Source organism: Carcharhinus amblyrhynchos, chromosome 26 (assembly GCF_965287045.1).
Source record: "Carcharhinus amblyrhynchos chromosome 26, sCarAmb.v2.hapA, whole genome shotgun sequence".
Lineage (NCBI taxonomy): Eukaryota > Metazoa > Chordata > Chondrichthyes > Carcharhiniformes > Carcharhinidae > Carcharhinus > Carcharhinus amblyrhynchos.
The window spans coordinates 24,760,711-24,782,120 of record NC_137349.1 but is presented as its reverse complement, the minus strand read 5'-3'; the positions used below and the strand labels follow the sequence as shown (position 1 = coordinate 24,782,120).

The following is a 21,410-nucleotide window of genomic DNA, read 5'->3' as shown; positions in this document are numbered from 1 at the left end:
ATGACAGAGGGTAGTTGTAGAGAGTGGTTTTTCAAACTGGAGGCCTGTGACCAGTGGTGTGCTTCAGGGATCGGTGCTGGGTCCACTGTTATTTGTCATTTATATTAATGATTTGGATGAGGATATAGGAAGCATAGTTAGTAAGTTTGCAGATGACACCAAGATTGATGGCATAGTGGACAGTGAAAGTGGTTATCTAAGATTGCAATGGGATCTTGATGAATTGGACCAGTGGGCTGACGAATGTCAGATGGAGTTCAATTTAGATAAATGCATGATGATGGATTTTGGTAGATTGAACCAGGGCAGGACTTACTCAGTTAATGGTAGGGCGTTGGGGAGAGTTACAGAACTCATAGCTCCTTGAAAGTGGAGTCACAGATTGGACAAGGTGGTGAAGAAGGCATTCAACATACTTGGTTTCATTGGTCAGAACACTGAAAACAGGAGTTGGGATGTCCTGTTGAACTTGTACAAGACATTGGTCAGGCCACATTTGGAATACTGTGTACAGTATTAGTACACAGAATAGTACAGTAGTACAGAAAGAATATTATTAAATTAGGAAGAGTGCAGAAAAGATTTACGAAGATGCTACTGGGGTTTGATGGTTTGAGTCATAAGGAGAGGCTGGATAGACTGGGACTTTTTTCCTTGGAGCCTTGCAGGCTTAGGAGTGATCTTATAGAGGTCTATAACATAATGAGGGGCATAGGTAAGGGAGGTAGTCAACATCTTTTCCCAAAGGCAGGGGAGTCAATAACTAGAGGGCATAGGTTTAAGGTGAGAGGACAGAGATACCAAAGGGTCCAAAGGGGCAATTTTTTCACACAGAGGGAGGTGAGTGTCTGGAATGAGCTGCCAGAGGCAGCAGTAGAAGCAGGTACAATTTTGCCTTTATAAAGCACTTAGACAGTTATATGTGTATAGAGGGATGTGAGTCAAATGCCGGTAACTGGGACTAGCTTAATGGTATAAACTTGGTTGCTAAAGGTGATTTGGAAGCTTTATAAGAACAAGGGCTTTTGACTAGGTTGTATAACCAGGGACATGGACATAAATTCATAAGATATAGGAGCAAAATTAGGCCATTCGGCCCATCAACTCCACTCCACCATTCGATCATGGCTGGTATGCTCCTTGTCCCCGTTTTCCTGCCTTCTCCCCATAACCTTTCATCCCATTACCAATTAAAAATCTGTCTAACTCCTCCTTAAATTTACTCACTGTCCCAGCATCCACCACACTTTGGAATAGCAAATTCCACAGAATCACAACCCTTTGGGCCTGTTTCCATGCTGTAAACTTCTATGACTATGACTCAACAGGCCCCTGATGAGGTCTCCCGCCAGCCCATTGTGCTACTTGAGCAGTGCAGTGGGCTGGGAGAATCCCGGGTGGCACAGTGGTTAGCATTGCTGTCTCACAGTGCAAGGGACTCAGATTCAATTCCACGCTTGGGTGACTGTGTGGAGTTTGTATGTCCTCCCCGTGTCTGTGTGGGTTTCCTCCAGGTGCTCCGGTTTCCTTGCATAATCCAAAGATCAGTACGTTAGGTGGGTTACCCATGGTAAATGCTCGGGGTTATGGGGATAGTGCAGAAGGGGTGCAGAGAGTTGGTGCGGAGTCGATGGGCCGAACGGCCTCCTTTTGCACTGTAAGGATTCTAGGGAAATAAATGGGTCATAGATACTTTTAGTTGGCAGGTCTCCATGAATATGAAAAAAAATGCAATCCCACCTGGGAAAATCTAGGTAGCTGGAAGCACAGGTGGATCATACACACCAAACACTGGGACAGAAAATCAGAAAACTGTACATCCTCAGCCAAAGAGTTTCCAAATATGGGACAAGGAAAAAGTACAGTTGCTGGCAGGATCAGAAAGATAGAAACTGATTGATGATGGGGAAAGCAGTATGGTGAATATCTGAGGATGTTAAAGGGCTGCAGAAAAATAAGGGGGAGGCAGCTTACAGACAGGAAGGACAATGCAAAGTTGGGACCCATCAGTAATTTTGGTCTCATTTCCTTGGAGGCATTACAGCCTCGGGACTGTTCAACTCAGCTCCTCCCAAAAGTGCCAAATCTCATCTAATCCCTATAGTGCAGAAGAGGCCATCTGGCCTATTGAGACTGTACTGACTCTCTGACAGAGTATTTTACCCAGTTCCTCTTTCCTGCATAGCCATGTAATCCCACATATTTACCATGCCTAATCTCATCTAACCTACACATCTTGGGACACGAAGGGGGAATTTCCCATGTCCAATTCACTTAATCTTTTATTACGGGATGTGGGTGTCACTGGCTGGGTCAACATTTATTGCCCATCCCTAACTGCTCTCCACTTCACAGAACATTTGAGAGTCAACCATACTGCTGTAGATCTGGAGTTACATGTAGGCCAGACCAGATAAGATGGCAGATTTCCTTCCCTAAAGAACATTACTGAAGCAGATTTTTTTTTTAAAACAACACTCGATAATGGTCATCATTGGACTTTTAGTTTAATTTAGTTTTTATTGAATTCAAATTTCACCATCCGCCATGATGGGATTCAAACCTAGGTCTCCAGAGCATTACTCTGGGTCTCTGGATTGCTAGTGCAGTGATAATTCCACTGTGCCACTACCTCCCCATGGAGTCTTGCGAATCTCCCTCCCACTCCATCTTGGCACTACCAGACCACCAAGTGCCCTTCCAAATACGCCCAGATTTAACCCATTCCATACATGCCCTACTCATCAGGAAGTTCACTAGATTGATTCCAGAGTTGAGGGGTTTGTCGTATGAAGAGAGATTGAACAGTTTAGGTCTATACTCTCTGGAATTTAGAAGAATGAGGAGAGATCAAATTGAGGTTTACAAAATGATAAAAAACGTATGGATAAAGTAGACATGGAGTGGATGCTTCCTCTTGTGGGCATTCTAGAATGAGAGGTTATAGTCTTAGGCTAAAGGTAGCAAATTTAAAACATGGTTGAGGAGAAGCCACTTCTCCCAAAGGGTTGTGAATCGATGGAATTTGCTACCCCAAAATGTGGAAGATGCTGGGATAGCGAGTAAATTTAAGGACAGATTTTTAATTGGCAATGGGATGAGGGATTATGAAGAGAACGCAGGAAAACAGGGATGAGGAGCATATCAGCCATGATCGAGTAGCGGAGCAGACTTGATGGGCCGAATGGCGTAATTCTGCTCCTACATCTTATGAAGTTATGTCCATGTCCCTGATTATACAACCTAGTCAAAAGCCGTTATTCCTATAAAGCTTCCAAACTGCCTTTAGCAACCATGGGAGATATAATAGTGTAAGAAAAAAATGTTCCATTTTCAACAGGATCATTTCATTGCAGGAAGTTTATACATATAAAAACATGTTACACCAGCCTCAGTGAGTTTTGAAACTGACATTTGAGAATGGATATTATCAGATAAGAATGTTGCTGCAATTGGCAGTAATGAGCAACTGGGAATAACACTGACAAATTATTAACATTTGTGCATATGCAATGCATTTATTTTCTGCACCAAGCCAATGCTGTAAAAGAAATGAACTTGGAATATTGAAAACAAATAGTCTACTTGGAATGGTAGACAGCAAAAGGCGTAAAAAAATTAACCCAAGAACTGAACTGAAATGTTCTATCATATTTTCCATTTGGTTTCTTGAGTTTCAATTAACTTTCTCTATTTGCTTAATCCATTGAGTACAGGAGGCTTTTCAGGTTTTTTTTATACACAGAGTGAATAGGAGATGAATTTCGTATTCAAGTTGAGGGATTTCAGTGGAACATTTTACCACTGTTCAGTAATTGCAGGAAATTATAAATTTCCCATTACTACGCTCAATAATGTTCCTTAATAAGAAATTCACTAAAATGTCCCCATTGTACCATACTTATAAATCTGCTCTTCTTCAATCTCACTCTGAGGAAGTGGAATTATCCTGGAATCCCTACAGTGTAGAAGGAGACCATTCAGCCCATTGGGCCTACACCAACAATAATCCCACCCAGGCACTATTTCCTTAGCCCTATGTATTTACCCTGCTGACACCAAGGGGCAATTTAGCATAGCCAATCCACCCAGCCTGCATATCTTTGGAGTGTGGGAAAAAAACTGGAGGAAACCTATGTAGACACAGGAAGAACATGCAAACTCCGTACAGACAGTGATCCAAAGCTGGAACTGAACCCGTGTCCCTGGCGCTGTAAGGCAGAAGTGCTACCACTGTGCCACCGTGCTGCCCTTGATAAATTTAATACCAGATTTTGGCCCTTTTCTGGAATCCTGGACTCACTCACTATTGGTCCACCTGCTCAAATTTACTTTATTTCGGTTTCATCTGCCCGAGAGAGATACTTTCCTCAGGCATTTATTCAGGACTGTTCTTCACTGTGAGTTGCTTTTTGAGCTGTCATCATTGTGGAAACTGTTTGAGGGTTTTTCTAAGTTCCATTGGTTAACATACACAGAAATGTAGAAGAAAGGAGTAGGAGGAGGCCATTTGGCCCTTCGAGCCTGCTCCACCATTCAGTACGATCATGGCTATCATCCAACTCAACAGTCTAATCCTGCTTTTTCCCCATAACCTTTGATCCTATTCGCCCCAAGTGCTTTTTCCAGCCACCTCTTGAATACATTCAATGTTTTGACATCAACTGCTTCCTGTGGTAATGAATTCTCAGCTCAATGATTCCACAGGCTCACCACACTTTGGGTGAAGAAATGTCCCCTCACCTCTGACCTAAATGGTCTACCCTGGATCCTCAGACTGTGACCTGTGGTTCTGGACTCCTCCCACCATTGGGAGTATCCTCTCTGCATCTACCCTGTCTAGCCCTGTTAGAATGTTATAAGTCTCAATGAGATCCCCCCTTCATTCATCTGAACTCCAGTGAAAACAATCCTAACCTAATCAATTGTTCCTCATACATCAGTCCCGCCATCCCTGGAATCTGCCTGGTAAACCTTTGCTGCACTCCCTCGAGAGCAAGAACATCCTTCCTCAGAAAAGGAAACCAAAACTACACACAATACTCTAAGTGTGGCCTCACCAAGGCCCTGTATAATTGCATCAACATATCCCTGTTCCTGTATTTGAAGCCTCTTGCAATGAAGGCCAACATAACACTTGCCTTCTTTATCACCTGCTGCATCTGCACGCTTACCTTCAGTGACTGGTGCACAAGGACACCCAGATCCCACTGCACACTCCCCTCTCCCAATTTACCATTTAGCCATTCAGGTAGCAATTTAGCCATTCATGTAGTAATCCGCCTTCTTGTCTTTGCTTCCAAAGTGAATAACCACACACTTATCCAAATTATACTGCAGTTAGTGCTTTTGCGGTGGAGTTTGTTTGCAAAGGGCCTGATTTCACAGGTGAAGTAAATGCAGTGGATGAAGTATGAATAGATACCTAGGTGACACTAAAAAGGGACTGGATTTTTCCCTACATCAGTGGGGAGGAGGAAGCAGAAACCAGAACCTTTCCTGGGTGCCCTTGTGAGGTGGGGTGGGGGGCAAATGGAATTCTTTGGTTTGATTTTCTGAAGGACAGCCAATTAATGGCGAGTAAACAGGCTGGCTACCTTTAGGGAGTCACTGTAAGCTGGAAGGCTAATCAAGGGCCTTGAAGCTTGAAAGGAGAAGCAGGCTGTAACGTAAGGTAAGTCATGATGTGGAGATGCCAGCGTTGGATTGGGGTAAACACAGCAAGAAATCTCACAACACCAGGTTAATGTCCAACAGGTTTATTTGGCAGCAAACGCCACTAGCTTTCGGGGTTCTGCTCCTTCGTCAGGTGAGTGGGGAGTCCTGACAAAGAGGCAGAGCCCTGAAAGCTAGTGGCTTGTGCTGCCAAGTAAACCTGTTGGACTTTAACCTGGTGTTGAGAGATTTCTTACTGTGTAAGATAAGTAACTGAATCCCCTCTATTCCCTTCTTCTAAAACCAAAGGGAAACAGAAAACGATTATGCCAATTTGGTCACCGGTTTTTCACTCTTGGTCATTAGATGATTATCTACAACAATTAAGATGACCATTGCAGGATTTCCCATTCTCAACTGCCCCTTCCTCCAGGCACCTGTTATTTGTCACCCAACATGTCAATCAACACAGAGCTCCGCCTTTCCAACTTTTGAAAAGCTAATCCAGACTAAGTCTGGGACCAAAGATCCCAGGGTTGTTTCATGATGCTGATGACTGAAGACCAGGTGAGACACCTGGATTATTTTTGCAGGGTCAGAGAAAGGCAAGGGAAAATTTAATAGCGTCTTTTCAAATGAAGAAGAGGAAAAATTATCTTCACTGCTTGGAGATATAAAAAAGAAACTAGAAGCAGGAGTAGGCCATTTGGCCCTTCCAGCCTGCTCTGCCATTCATTTTGATCATGGCTGATCATCGAATTCAATATCCTGGTTTTCCCCCTTCCTCCCATACCTCTTAATCCCATTAGCCCCAAAAGCGATGTCTGATTTTGAGAAGAAATTAGATAATGTTTTGGCCTCAACTACATTCTGTGGTTCTACATTAGAACTCCACAAATTCACCGCCCTCTGGGTGAAGAAATTTCTCCTCACCTCAGTTCTAAAAGGTTTACCCCTTATCCGCAAACTATGACCCCTAGTTCTGGACTATTCTTTCTGAATCTACCCTGTCTATCCCTGTTAGAAGTTTATATCAATCATAAAGGTTCATCAATTAGCTGAACAGGAAAGTCACTGAAGGGAAGCAAGGTGGATTGGGATGCATGGCAGGTACCCATGTATTAGCATTTACATGCTGTAGGTAACCAGGCCTCCCTTTGGCAGACAAGCAGCACACGCAGAGGCTCAAGTATACAAATGAGGCTGCGGTGACAGGCTAGGAGATACATGTGGAGACCTGACCATTCATCAAGGGTGGATTGTTTTTCAGAGGTCCCCAACAGCTTTATGTGGCACAGAATGAAATGAAAGCTGGCAGGCAGAGCAGCCGTCACAGCCAACATCTCAATTTACCAGCAAACCTCCTTATGGCTATGGTTCAGTAACTGATTAGAGCTGTAGGAACTGTCTGAAGAGCTTGTGGGTCAAGATGCAGACCCGATCCAGTGTTGTGTCGTCTTGGGGCTGATATTGTTGACACTTTTCCAATCAACTCAACTTTCCATATGAGGCTTTCTTTCTTTTCATTCCTGTCTGAAACTTCTTTATTGTTAACGGTTTGAGATGTCTTTTGAGCCTTTTTAAAAACTTCTACATTGACGTTCCCCTTCAATTATTCCGCCACCCGAATTTGAACATTTACACGGTTTTCCCATCTTCACTTCATAGAATCATAGAACCCGACAGTGCAGAAAGAGGCCCTTCGGCCCATCGAGTCTGCACCGACCACAATCCCACCCGGGCCCTATCCCCACATCCCTACATATCTTACCTGCTAATCCCTCTAAGGGGCAATTTTAGCATGGCCAATCAACTTAACCCCCACAACTTGGACTGCGGGAGGAAACCAGAGCAACTGGAGGAAACTCACGCAGACACAAGGAGAATGTGCAAACTCCACACTTGAATCAGAGGCAGCACAATGATTAGCATTGCTGCCTCACAGTACCAGGGACCCGGGTTCGATTCCTGGCTTGGGTGACTGTGTGGCGTTTGCATGTCCTCCTTGTGCCTGCATGGGTTTCCTCTGGTTTCCTTCCACTGTCCAAAGATGTGCTGGTTAGGTGCATTGGCCATGCTAAATTCTCCCTCAGGGTATCCACACAGGTGTTGGAATATGGCGACTAAGGAATTTTGAAAGCAACTTCATTGCAGTGTTAATGTAAGCCTACTTGTGGCACTAATAAAATAAGCTTTAATTCCAGCCTTGGGTGACTGTGTGAAGTTTGCACATTTTCACACGTCTGTGTGGGTTTCCTCTGGGTGCTCCAGTTTCCCCACCCCACAGTCAAAAGCTGTGTAGGTTAGTTGGATTGGCCATGATAAACGGCCCCTAAGTATCCCAAGATGTGTAGGTTCGAATGATTATTGAGATAAATACATGGGCTGAGGGAAAGGGTCTGAGTGTATTCAATGTAGGCTCGATGGGCTGAATGGTCTCATTCTATGATTTGCAAATGAACTGATGAAAGAGGGAATATAAATTCAACTAAAACACAGCCATTTGGGTGAGATTAACCTGATCTTAATCTTACAGACATGACTTGTGCCAGTATTTGAAAGCCATTCCCTTGGTGTCAGATCTTTTTAGGCCTCTGCACTTCTAACATGTTCCATTAGACAGCTGGACCCATTCACAGTCCTGATATTTCAGCCATTTAAAAAAAAGAGAATTCTAAATGTCCGTACAATAATCACAGGACAATGCAATCAGATATAAAACACATTGTGTTTCTGGCACAGATGCAAGTATGGCTCCTGATCAAGCCCATTTCACATCCCTGAACAAAATACATTCAACTTGCTTTGTAAATCCGGACATTGATCAACATTAATTTCAGAGATATAAATTGGCTGGGAAGATTTTTTTTCCTCTCTTCATTACATAAAATATTTCTGGTAAAACCGTTGAGTAGGTAGTATGCTTTCGAAGTGCTGGCAAGCTCTTCTATACTGTATCAAATGAGCAATTAAACAATAAAATAAATAACTTGATGATTCAGTTTGTAAAAGCAAGTACAAATGGAAGCATATAGACCAGAGAGGCCCCCTGGCTTGCGCAGAGTTGGTAAATTTCAGCATGGGAATTCACAAATTTACATTTATACAGCATGTCTACAGGAAATGACAAGGCACTTCAACCTGCAGAAGTGCACGGCTGGATTTTGTTACGAAGGAAGAGATGGGTTTAGGGGCGGATACAGTGGCACAGTGGTTAGCACTACTGCCTCACAGCATCAGGGATCCGGGTTCGATTCCCGCCTTGGGTCACTATCTATGTGGAGTCTGCACATTCTCCCCATGTCTGCGTGGGTTTCCTCTGGCTGCTCCAGTTTTCTCCCACAGTCTGAAAGACATGCTGGTTAGGTGCATTGGCTAAATTTTCCCTCAGTGTACCCAAACAGGCACCAGAGTGTGGTGACAAAGGGATTTTCACAGTAATGTCATTGCAGTGTTAATGTAAGCCTACTTGTGACATAATAAGCAAACAAAATGACATACCAGCTATTTCATGCAGGGGTCTGGCGTGTGGGTCACCTGACCTATTACCAGGTCTATGCAATTTTTCCAGTGGCAACATCTTAAGAGGAGGGTTACCAGCCAGCGAGGGGGGACAGTAATTTGTCTCATTAGCAACCCGAAGGAGCGACCTATTTTCTCGCACTTGCAATTTTTCTAATTGTGTATGGACAACCCACTGAAGCTAAAGCCTTGTCATTGATTTCAGGCAACCTCCATGTGGTAGGCTAAGAGGATCAGCAAGGCCTCCTTTATATCTCCCCCCATCCTGGAGCTATGGGGACCAGTGGGCCACAGTCACAGGCCATCCTGTGGAGTGGCTTTCCCCCCCACAATGATAGCTTGGCCTCAAGTTTAAGAAGTGTTCCAAGAAGGAGAGGTGCATCCAGTTTGAAGCATTCTTGTGGTCCCCTACATGCATTGGAAATGCCCACTGCAACAGCTGCCCGTAGCCCTGGACGCTCTTACTGTCCCTCCGGTTGTTCACTATCCCCAATTTGTCTATTCATTGGCCATCTCTGGAAAAATCACAGAGGCATGTGGGCCTCAGTCGCCAATAGGAATCAAGACCTTCATATTGTCTTGACACCTGCCAAAAAATACAGCCCCCAGTGAGAATCCTAAACAAGGAAATCATTCACTTCATGTCTTAATGCTATTTTAAATTGCTGGAAAGACAAGTTAAAAAGCTTTTTGTGAGCTGTGCACAATGAAAATAGAGGAACTGCTAGACCTGGTTCTTGGGAATGCGGTGGGCCCAGTGGCTCACGTGTCAGAAGCAGCACATTTAGGAGACAGTGATCATTATGCCATAAAGTTTAGATTGGCGATGGGAAAGAACAAGGAGCAATCCAGAGCAAGAATAATTAACTGGGGGAAAATCAACTTCAATGGGGCAAGAATGTGGCGCAGGTAAATTGGGATCAATGACTGACTGATAAAATGGTGACTGAGTAAAAGGCTGCCTTTCAGAGGAGGAAGTTTGGAACAGTCGAGCTATACTCCCAGAAAGGCAAAAACATAGGGCAGACAAACTGAGAGCTCCCTGGATTCTGAAAAAATAGAGATTAAAAAGAAGAAAAGTTCTTTCGACAGATGTCAGGGTGATAAAACAACTGAGAATCAGGCTGAATGTAACAGGTTCGCGATGGAAGTGAAAAAACAAATAAAGAGATGCAAAGAGAGAGTATGAAAAGAGACTGACTGCTCACATCTAAAGTTATCACAAAATCTTCTATACGTATATAGATAATAAAATGGTTGTAAAAGGAGGAGTGGGACTGAATATGGACTAAAAAGGCTATTACAAATCATGCAGAGGGCATAACTAGGTATAAAGTTAATACTGTGCACTTGCTTTACCAAGGAAGAAGACATTAGTCCAGATGCTTGAAGGGTTTAAAATTGGTAAGGGAGAGGTATTAGCTCTGTATTTAAGGTTGATAAGGCACCAAGACCATTAACTGCATCCAAGGAAATGGAAGGAAGCTAAAGTGTAAATTGTGTAGGCACTGGCCATAATTTTCAATCTTTCTAAAGTCTCAGGGTCAGTGCCAGATTATTGGAGAATTGCTGAGGTTGCTCAAATGAAGGTGTAAAGATAAGCCCAACAATGACTGGGCAGTCCATTAAACTTCAGTGGCGGGAAAGTTTCCAGCTAAAATGGACCATTACGTTTGAGCTCCAGAGATGTATCTGAGGTGGGGTGGGGGTTGCGGGGGGAGTGGTTGCGAACCCAAAAATGCACTGAGGACCTCCCCACCCAGAGATTCTCAGGTACGGATTGTAAAACAATTGTTTGGGAAATGCAAACTTTAATTTAATCCCTGAATGAGGTGGAAAAAGCCAGAGCGGAAGTAGTGGGCAGCACCTCACTCTTCCTGCTTGAGTTGACACTTTGTTAAAGCTGGCAGAGTGGGTTGACAAGTGGCAGATGCAGTTTTTTAATTCATTTGAGGGACATGGACATTGCTGGCTGGCCGCTATTTATTGCCTATCCCTAGTTACCTGAGGGCAGTTGAGAGTCAACCGCATTGCTGTTGCTCTGGAATCAAATGTAGAGCAGACTAGGGAAGGCGAAGTATAAAGGGCATTAGTGAACCAGATGGGTTTTTCTGACAATTGACAATGGTTTCATGGTTATTGGTAGATTCTTAATCCCAGATATATTTTCACTGAATTCAATTCCAACAAGTCTAGGTGCTCAGATCACCAACAATCTGTCCCGGACCGCCCATGCTTAAGAAAGCCCACCAACGCTTCTATTTGCTCAGAAAACTGAGGAAATTTGGCATGTCAGCTATGACTCTCACCAACTTTTATAGGTGCACCATAGAAAGCATTCTTTCTGGTTGCATCACAGCTTGGCATGGCTCCTACTCTGCCCAAGCAACTACAAAAGGTAGCGAAGCCCAATCCATCATGCACATTCTCTCCATGGGGATAATGCAGGTGGCACGATTGCATAGTGGTTAGTACTGGGGCCTCACAGCGCCAGGGACCTGGGTTCAACTCCAGCTTCGGTGTGTGCGTGGAGTTTGCACATTCTCCTCGTGTCTGGCTGGGTTTCATCTGGGTGCTTTGGTTTCCTCCCACAGTCCAAAGATGTGCAAGTTAGATTGTTTGGCTATGCTAAATTGATCTTTAGTAACAGGGGGATTTGCAGGGTAAATACATGTGGCAGCGGGGATAGGGCCTGGGTGGGATTGCTGTCGGTGCAGGCATGATGGACCAAATGGCCTCTTTCTGTACTGTAGGAATTCAATGATTCTAATGTGCAAACTCCATAGATATAGTCACACAAGGCCGGAATTGAACCGGGATCTGCGGCGCTGTGCTTCTGTGCTGTTACAATTCTGTAATGCTGAAGAAATACTTCTATAAGTTATCCACTCAGTTGGCTCATTAATTTTGCACCAATGACACAGGCTTGAAAGTTCATATGTGCCTCTGCTCCTACAACCAGCATGTGTGCATCCTGTATTAATATTCCAATGAAGCCAACCCGGTCCCACGCTGATTTCCATGTGTGGGGGCCAGGATGCACCAACAGCATTAGCCTCACCCCAAAAAATTGCCCAAGTCCACCAGACATTGGATGAGGTTTGCTCACTGGGTTCTCTTAAAACTTGTTTGTTACTCAATTGCTGGAATTTGTTGCGTGTCTTGAAATGACTGTGCATTCAACGTGTTCTGTATATTTCTCTGGAGCCCTGAGCGTGGCCTTTATGCACAGTCCTCACTTTTGCTGCACTGCGCTTGTACCAAACAGGCCAAGTATCTGTAGCAATCCATTATGAATGACGTTCTGCCTCCCCTGGTGCCAAAGTAATGAATATCAATAAGCATATGCAGACGATTTTAAAGAGCAAAGGAGAACCAGCCAGAGTTGTGCTGGAATCAATCACGTAAATAAAATTGGGGGTCCGGCAAAGGGGCTTTCATGACCTAGGAATGCAGGTTAAAGAACAGGACCTTGAGGGTATGGATCTGAGGGTTATTCTCAGTGGCATGTGTTGGTTAATATCAGAATGGTAAGACACATGCATAACTGGAAGCACGAGTGGTACATTTTTATCCTTCCTTGGCTACCTTTAAATAAACTCACTTGATTTTCAATCCATTGAATTAATACGGTACATAAACTCTCATACAGTGGATGATGGCGATGATTAGGGGACACACTGGACTTATTCCCCTAATAAATTAATGGATGGTCATGATGTTCTGATAGAGAACACTGCCAAAAACACTGTCATTTAAAATTATTCAGTCAGCAAAACCTGCTCCCACTTACCGCACTTCATCCAACTATAATATGCCACAAACAGGAGACCTCACAAATAACACATCCTGTGCTCGCATGCTGAATTGATAGTTCCCTGTGTTTACTTTGCACCGTCCTCCTCACTAAACAAACAGTCTCCACCGCAGCAGTCCCCCCCACCCCGGATCCAGCAGGACTTGTGTTGTTGAGTACAGGCTTGTAGATGAATCATAGAACCCCTACAGTGCAGAAAGATACCTTTTGGCCCATCGAGCCTGCACCGACAACAATCCCCCCCAGACCCTATCCCTGCAATCTCATGCATTTACCCTGCCAATCCCCTAACACCATGAGGCAACTGAGCATGGCCAATCAACCTAACTTGCATATCTTGACAGTGCGGGAGGAAACCCATGCAGAAACGGGGAGAATGTGCAATCTCCGTACAGACAGACAGTCAACCAAGGCCAGAATTGAACCTGGGTCTCTGGCACTGAGAGACAGCAGTGCCAACTGTTGTGCCACCATGCCACTCACAAAGGTTAACAAAAATACAGTGACCAATCGATTGGACAAAAAAAACAAGAACTCCCCATTGGCAGCACAGTGGCTAGCACTGCTGGCGTACAGCGCCAGGGATCCAGGTTCAATTCCTGGCTTGGGTCACTGTCTGTGTGGAGTTTGTACATTCACTCCATGTCTGCCTGGGTTTCCTCCCGCACTCTAAAGATGTGAGGGCTAGGTTGATTGACCATGTTAAGTTGCCCCTTAGTGTCAGGGGGACTAGCAGGGTAAATGCGGTTGCGGGGTGGGACTGTGGTCGGTGTAGACTTGACGGACCAAGTGGCCTCCTTCTGTAAGGATTCTATATTCTATTTGGGTTCAAGTTAATGCTGGGACAGAGCCCTGTGCCCAAATAAATTGGAACATACATTTTCTTTTGAAAAAATATAAATACTGTATAGTCAAGTAAAAATAGACTGATTATTCCTCCCTCCCCACCAACAGACTTAACTTTTCATACACCTCATGAGTATGGTATACAGTGAAAAGTATTGTTTCTTGCATGCTATTCAGACAAAACATACTGTATTTACAATACCGCCACTGTATCCCAATACATGTGACAAAGCCCAAATCTGAAATATAATCTGGGAGATATTAATAATTCGATTCCATTGCATACTGGTAAATAAATGCTTAAAGTATTTAAACATTAAAGTTTTCTTTTGTTCAAAAGATCAGGTTATGAATCTTAATTAATGTGAATTCTTTGTTTTTTTTTAAAACTTCATTCCATGCAATGGTCCAAGTCAAGCACGCTTGTCAATCCTTTAAAATATTACCCGTGAAAAAGTCAACCCCATGACTTCTGGCTGAAAAAGATGGTCTTAAAAAATTAACATTTGCATGAGTATAAACAGCATGCAAGGGTTTTTTTAAAAATGGTGTAAAAGGCAACAGGGGAACTATATTTGGAAGTCAAGGCTTTAGATGTATTTCTTTAACGAAATTCAGCTATTGTTACGATAGGTGACTGACCTGGTGAGAAGTACAGCATTATCATGGTGAGCGATTCCATTGTCTGGGATAGCATTTCCATTACCATTGCGGGAAAGAATAGATTTCTGCCACTTACAAAAACTATCAAGTGATTTACCAGCATGATGATTTATTTCCAAGTTTGGCTAAAATGTGAACAGAAAATACAATATATTAACAAAATTAGAATCTCATTTCAGCATTTTTTTTCTTACAATTCTAAAAATGGTACTTTTAGCAGTGGTGTTTAATTACTATGAAAGCTAACATTTACAAATACAGGGGATCAGAAACAAAAGCCATAGGCAGTATTTAATAAAGGTGATAGCGGTCTTGTCTACCAGCTGGGGGGCCCCATGTCCCCTCTTCTTGCAATGGCTCACCGCATTTGGGAGTGGCACAGTGGCCAACATTGCTGCCTCACAGCACTAGGAACCTGGATTCAATTTTCAACTTGGATCAGTACCCTGTGCAGAGTTTGCACATTCTCCCATGTCTGTGTGGGTTTTCTCCGGGTGCTCCGGTTTCCTCCCACAGTCCAAAGATGTGGGGATTAGGCTAATTGTCCATGGTAAATTTCCCCTTAATGTCCTGGGGTGAATGTGTGGGGTTATAGGGATAGGGCCTGGGGTGGGATTGTTGTCAATGCAGACTTGATGGGCTGAATGGCCTCCTTCTGCTCTGTAAGATTTCCATTAAGGGCCAGAAAGTTAACTACTCTTCAATAGGAAAAACGACACAAAAGTCTGAGCTCACATTCCAAAGAAGCTTCTTCCCTGCTGCCATCAGATTTTTGAATGGACCTACCTCACATTAATTTGATCTTTCTCTGCACCCTAGCTATGACTGTAACATTACAGTCAGTTCTATCTCCTCTCCTTTATAAACGATCTGCTTTGTCTCTATAGTGGGCAAGAAACAATACTTTTCACTGTATGCCAATACATGTGACAATATAAATCAAATCAAAAGGATGAGTTGAAGCTTTTGGAGTGTGGGTTAGGAGGCTAGTCAGGGGACTACTGCAATCGTTAGGGGAAAAGTGATCTAACAGGACAGCACACAAGAGTTATTCTTACCTGGTCATCTGTAAGCAAGATGAGTCGAGTTACGACCACATTCACAATGTTTCCTATACTAGAGTCTTGCAAAAGTTTGGCAACCTGACCTCCAGAAAACAAAAGAAAAGAACAAACAGTCTTAAAAATGAAATTGGTACCAATTGACACTTTCATTCTCACAACTGACCTGGGCATGGAATTATTTTTCAAATTTTAATTGGGGGATTGTGCAAAAAAATTGCGCTCTCGATTGGAGTCGCTCACAAGCATTTTGCACACAACAGGCCGACAGATACATGCCAATTCTATGTCCATTACCCACACAAAAGTTCTAACATTAACTGGGCATCCAATGGAATAATTGGTCATTTCATCTCTCTACCCGCCTGAATCTAAGTTGCAGAAACCATTAGATGTTATAGCTAAGATTATAGGATTTATCCACCAATGAGGTAAAACCATCACGTTATTCCCTTCCTAATTGCTATTTCAAATAGAGAAAGCAATTGATTAGGAAGGATAATGGAGTGCTGGGTAATTGTGGGGCAGATTGTCAGGGCTTGCAGGTTGCAAGTGGATCGCTGGCAACCATTTGGAAACCTCTACCCTACACAACACCTGGACAAAATAATTATCCATAGAAACCCCACAGTGCAGAAAGAGGCCACTCAGCTCATCAAGTCTGCACTGACTCTTCGAAAGGGCATCACACCCAGCCCCTCCCCTATCCCTATAACCCCGCATATTTACCTGGCCTAACCTACACATCTTTGGACACGAAAGGGCAATTCAACATGGCCAATCCACCTAATGTGCACATCTTTCGGCTGTGGGAGGAAACAGGAGCACACGGAGGAAACGCACGCCAACATGGGGAGAATGTACAGACTCCACATAGACAGTGACTCAAAGCCAGAATCGAACCTGGGTCCCTGGCACTGTGAGGCAGCAGTGCTCACCACTCTGTCGCCATGCCACCCCATTATGAATTTTTTTTTAAATATAGTTAATCCTTCAAACTCAAATAGGTTACCAAAGTAGTTTGGTGCTTTCTCAATATCTGATATTCTCTAATTTTAAGCTGTGCCTAATATTTTCAAAGTGGGAGCTCACTATCAATAGAAACACAACCCAAATACTAAATTTTCTTTGCAGTAACTGAGGTTGAACATTTGCGTTACAGGAGTTTGCTAAAATGGACTCAGCTATTTGTTTCTAAATTACTCTTTTCCCCTCTCTTTTTGTAACTTCCAAACTATTTGCCCCCAATATAAAAAAAAGGCGATTGCCAATCGCTCTACAAGAGATGGTGATTGCTAAATTGTAGTGTGGAGAGGAGGAGCTTCTGATTTTCCCAGTCACTGTTAAAGATGGACACGAATCAATGGCGAGGTTACCAAGGAGAAGTATCTGCCTGGCCTGAAATGGGGCTGGGTCAAGGAGGCCACTAAGTTGAGCGGGTATGCAGATGCTCAAGAGTCTGGAAGGTGCTGCACATGACTTGTTCTGTTACAAACACCGTATGTGCAGGGCTGCAGAGCAGCTGCGCAAAACAATTTCAAGGGAAAACCTGGCAGCACACACAACTACATTTGAAAGGGAACTCTGGACTGTTCCCACTATAATAGCACCATCCCAGTTGTTCTGGAAAACAAGATGCTGAGAAAAAAGGTGAAACATTCCCACAAGGAATGACGGGTAAATTTTAAAATCAATTCATCCCATGGGTGGCACCGTAGTTAGCATTGCTGCCTCACAGTACCGGGGACCTGGGTTCATATCCTTGTTTGGGTCACTGTCTGTGTTCTCTGAACATCTGTCAGGGTTTACTCTGGTTTCCTCCCACAGTCCAAAAACGTGCTGGTTAGACGGATTGGCCATGTTAAATTCTCCCTCAGTGTACTCGAACAGGTGCTAGAGTGTGGCGACTAGGGGATTTTCACAGTAACTTCATTGCAGTGTTAATGTAAGCCTACTTGTGACACTAATAAACTTTAAAAGACATTTAAAAAAAAACTTTTAATATTTGTAATTCTGCCATCACAGTTGAAAACTCATTCCTAGCTCCGCAACTTATTGAAGCTTTCCATTTTCTTTGCAAACCTAAATGGCCATATTGGAAGCAAAAACGTGCCTTCTTATTTACCTTAATTCCCAATATACAAGTCAACTTGGCATATAAGACTCCCCCAGTTTTTCAGTGCAAATATATTTAGACCTATACTTGATGTAGACGTTGATTCCTGCACTCCACTCCCTCAATTTTACAGGTAATATATGCAAGTTAGGACTATACTCGCATTAGGAGTTGGCCTGAACTTTTCATCTATGAGATACATGTTTAGGTTTCTACTCGCTTTATCAGTCAACAGATGGGATCAAGCAGGCAATGCAGGCCTTGTTGCCAGGAAAATGCATGGGAGTTTAAGACAAGCCCAAACAGATCAGACTATGTATGGCAAGCAATAAACAGAAAGTTAGTCGTTCGCATTTTGTACTGGGTGTATAATTCAATCCCCATTTTTGGGAGGATTTTTTTTCGAAGTTTCAAAGGTCGAATTATATGTTGTGACTATGTTAATTCCACAGATAACAGATTGGGAAAAGCTATATTCACACACATAACAGGTTTTTAATACACCTCACTGGTGTTAAACATCAAAGATGTTATTTAAAACACTAGGCTGATGTAGGATATTGATCTCGCAATATCATCTATTCCCAACCCAAGACCATATTGGTTATGTGACCCACTATAATAGCACCATCTCACTTGCACTGGAAAACAAGACGCTGGGAAAACAGATGAAACATTCCCACAAGGAATGAAAGGGAAAGTTAAAAGTAATTCATTCCATGGATGGCACGATGACACAGTGGTTAGCACTGCTGCCTTACAGCACCAGGGACCCGTGTTCAATTCTGGCCTCTGGTGACTGTCCAAAGTTTGCACATTCTCCCCTTGCCACCTTTGGGTGCTCCGGTTTCCTCTGACAATCAAAGATGTGCGGGTTAGGTGGATTCGCCATGCTAAATTGCCCCTTTGTGTCAGGAGGACTAGCAGGATAAATGTGTGAGGATATGGGGATAGGGCCGGGGTGGGATTGTTGCCAGTGGGAATGGACCAAATGGCCTCCTTCTGCAGTGTTGGGATTCTATGTTACTCCAGGAGCCTCATTGAGGATAGCATTGACAGAGATGTGAGAACACACCATATATAGGTACTGAAAGAACATGACAACATTTTTCTAATAGGGCTGTAGGAGGGTGTGAGAGGAAAAAATGCAAACAAATTTACATGAAGTGGAAGGGAAGTTGCATTTGAAGGTGCAATGAAGAGTGAAAAAATGAAATATACTTACAATGTTCATAACAGAGAGAATATACTGCTCAATGTCTCTTCGTCCATGGTATCCAACCATCATCTTATCTGCTACTACTAAGGTTTCTACATAATGTTCTTGACTGACTGATCTTTTCAATTGTAGCTGATTTCTCAGAGTCTTATTTGGTGAAAGAGTCACTGCTGAAGTTTGGACATTCCTCAGCCATGAAGATCTTCCTTTCCCTGGTTTCTCATCTGGAACAGAACCACTGTAAGCATTCAAAATTATACCTCTTGTGTGAAGAGTAAGCACCATGTTGAGCATGGGAGTTGAATAATTTCATCATTACGCATTATCACTGCAGCCAGAGTTATTACATCTCCCATCAGCTGAAAATTCTATTTGGCGAGAGTTTGGAAGGCAAAATTCATCACTTCCACTAAATTCACAAGACCAACAGCGAGGTGGAATATCATCCCCACTCCGTAAGACGAGAAAGGATTCAGGGTTAAAAATTCATTATGGCCTGTCTTCAGGTGTGGCGGTGACCTGTGAACATTCTGTGCAGCAAGTACGCAAACCTGGTGTTGCCACCTCATTTACCTGAATGTCACTGGCTGATTGAGTGTCAGTTGGGGGCTGGAGCCATGGCCTGAGAGCATATGGTGCAGCTGCTCTTTAAGGCAGTCTGTCTATATTAAAGACACACTGTGCTCCGTAGCATTTTTAAGTTTATTAGCATCACAAATAGGCTTACATTAACATTGCAACGAAACTACTATGAAAACCCCCTCCTCGCCACAATCCAGTGGCTGTTCGGGTACACTGAGGGAGAATTTAGCATGGCCAATGCACCTAACCAGCACGTCTTTCAGACTGTGGGAGGAAACCCATGCAGACACGGGGAGAATGTGCAGACTTCACATAGATAGTGACCCAAGCCAGGAATCGAATCCAGGTCCCTGGTGCTGTGAGGCAGCAATGCTAACCACTGTGCCAAGGGAGCTACTGTTGGCACCACTACTGGCTCTATAGAGGAGTTGCACAATTGGAGCACCAGAGGATTAAGCAGGCCTCCAGGTTCACAGATGGAGCTGGGGAAGGGGAGTGCTTGGGGTAGCTAGCTGGATTTTCTCAATGAACGCCGTCCAAATGGAATGGGAGTTGGGGATCAGAGAGGTTAATGATAGGAGTCTGGTCTTAAGGACCAGGAAACAATGCCTTACCTGGGTAATAAAATCAGCGAATGCATTTTCAAAGGGTCACATACATATCTTGCCACAGCCTCGCATGTCGTTCAATGCAGCTCTCTCCCAACACTCACGAATCGGCAATCCCAGGCACTCACCCCCATGGCCACCATTCAGAAACTCCAATCAGCTTCACCCACCAGCCTCACATTCAAAAACTGTTGCTACTGCAAACCTCCAGCTGTGGCACTTATAACACCCAAACACTGGTGTCCTTCCCTCTGTCTTGCAGGATAAGGTCACCCATAAGCACTAAGAGCAGAGCAGAACTGGTGGGGGAACATGATGGCTGCATCTCCTGAGACCTATGGGAGGAGATGGTGCTTCATAGCATTGAGCCAACTGTAACTAACCCCATGGCATTCTGCATCACTGAAGAACATTCTGGATGATGGTATGTTCCTCTCTAATGCGCATTCTCAACTTACAGCTCATCTACATCCTGCTATAGGGCATGAAGGGAAAACTGGGCAGCATCATCATGGACCCTTTGTTTCTCACCTCATCCATCTTTCCTCACTCCAAGCTATCACCCTTTCTGATTTCTTCCTTTTAGACACTGAAGGACTTCTGTCTGCTGAGCTATAGCACACCACACTGGGAGGGAGAGTAGGGTCAATATATTTAGGAAAGATTTAGCGGCATTGGAAGCAGATCAGAGGAGGTTCCTGAGATTGACTGCAGAGATGAGGGGTTTGTCTTTTGACGAGAGATTAAACAGCTTAGGCCTGTACTTTCTGAAATTTAGAAGAATGAGGAGAGATCAAGTTGAGGTGTACGAGATGTTAAAAGGTATGTATAAAGTAGATATGGAGCGGATGCTGCCTCTTGTGGGGTATTTTAGGATGAGAGGTCATATAGTGTTTCGATAAGGGGGAGCAAATTTAAAACAAAGTTGTGAGAAACTCCTTCTCCCAAATGATTGTGAATCTGTGGAATTCGTTACCCTAAAGTGAGGTGGATGCTGGGACAATGAGTAAATTTAAGGAGGAGTTAGACAGATCTTTAATTGGTAATGGGTTGAAGGTTAAGGGGGAGAAGGCAGGAAAATGGGATCTGAAGCAAATCAGCTGTGATCGAATGGCAGAGCAGACTTGATGGGCTGAATGGCCTAATTTGGCTCCTATATCTTATGAACTTATCACAGCACTGATGAAGAGGCCCCGACACATGTTCTGACACTCAGAGCCAGCTGCTCAGATACTGACACTACATGTAAATGGGAGGTTACAATTGAGTTGGGACCAGCACGTGATGAGTCACTGTCAGACCAGCTCGTTGGAGGGTGAGG

General features: G+C 43.6%; 1 protein-coding gene across 1 annotated transcript in view; it reads right to left on the bottom strand.

Moving 5' to 3' along the window:
• Window positions 1-21,410, bottom strand: part of LOC145358553 (A disintegrin and metalloproteinase with thrombospondin motifs 6-like) — a 146,502-nt gene that overhangs the window by 98,379 nt on the left and 26,713 nt on the right. Inside the window, exons 4-6 of the mRNA XM_080212703.1 lie at window positions 18,906-19,123; window positions 15,562-15,645; window positions 14,483-14,628 (exon numbers count right to left, since the gene is read on the bottom strand). Of these exons, the coding sequence (XP_080068829.1) occupies window positions 14,483-14,628; window positions 15,562-15,645; window positions 18,906-19,123 (448 nt within the window). The remainder of the gene's footprint in view (window positions 1-14,482; window positions 14,629-15,561; window positions 15,646-18,905; window positions 19,124-21,410) is intronic.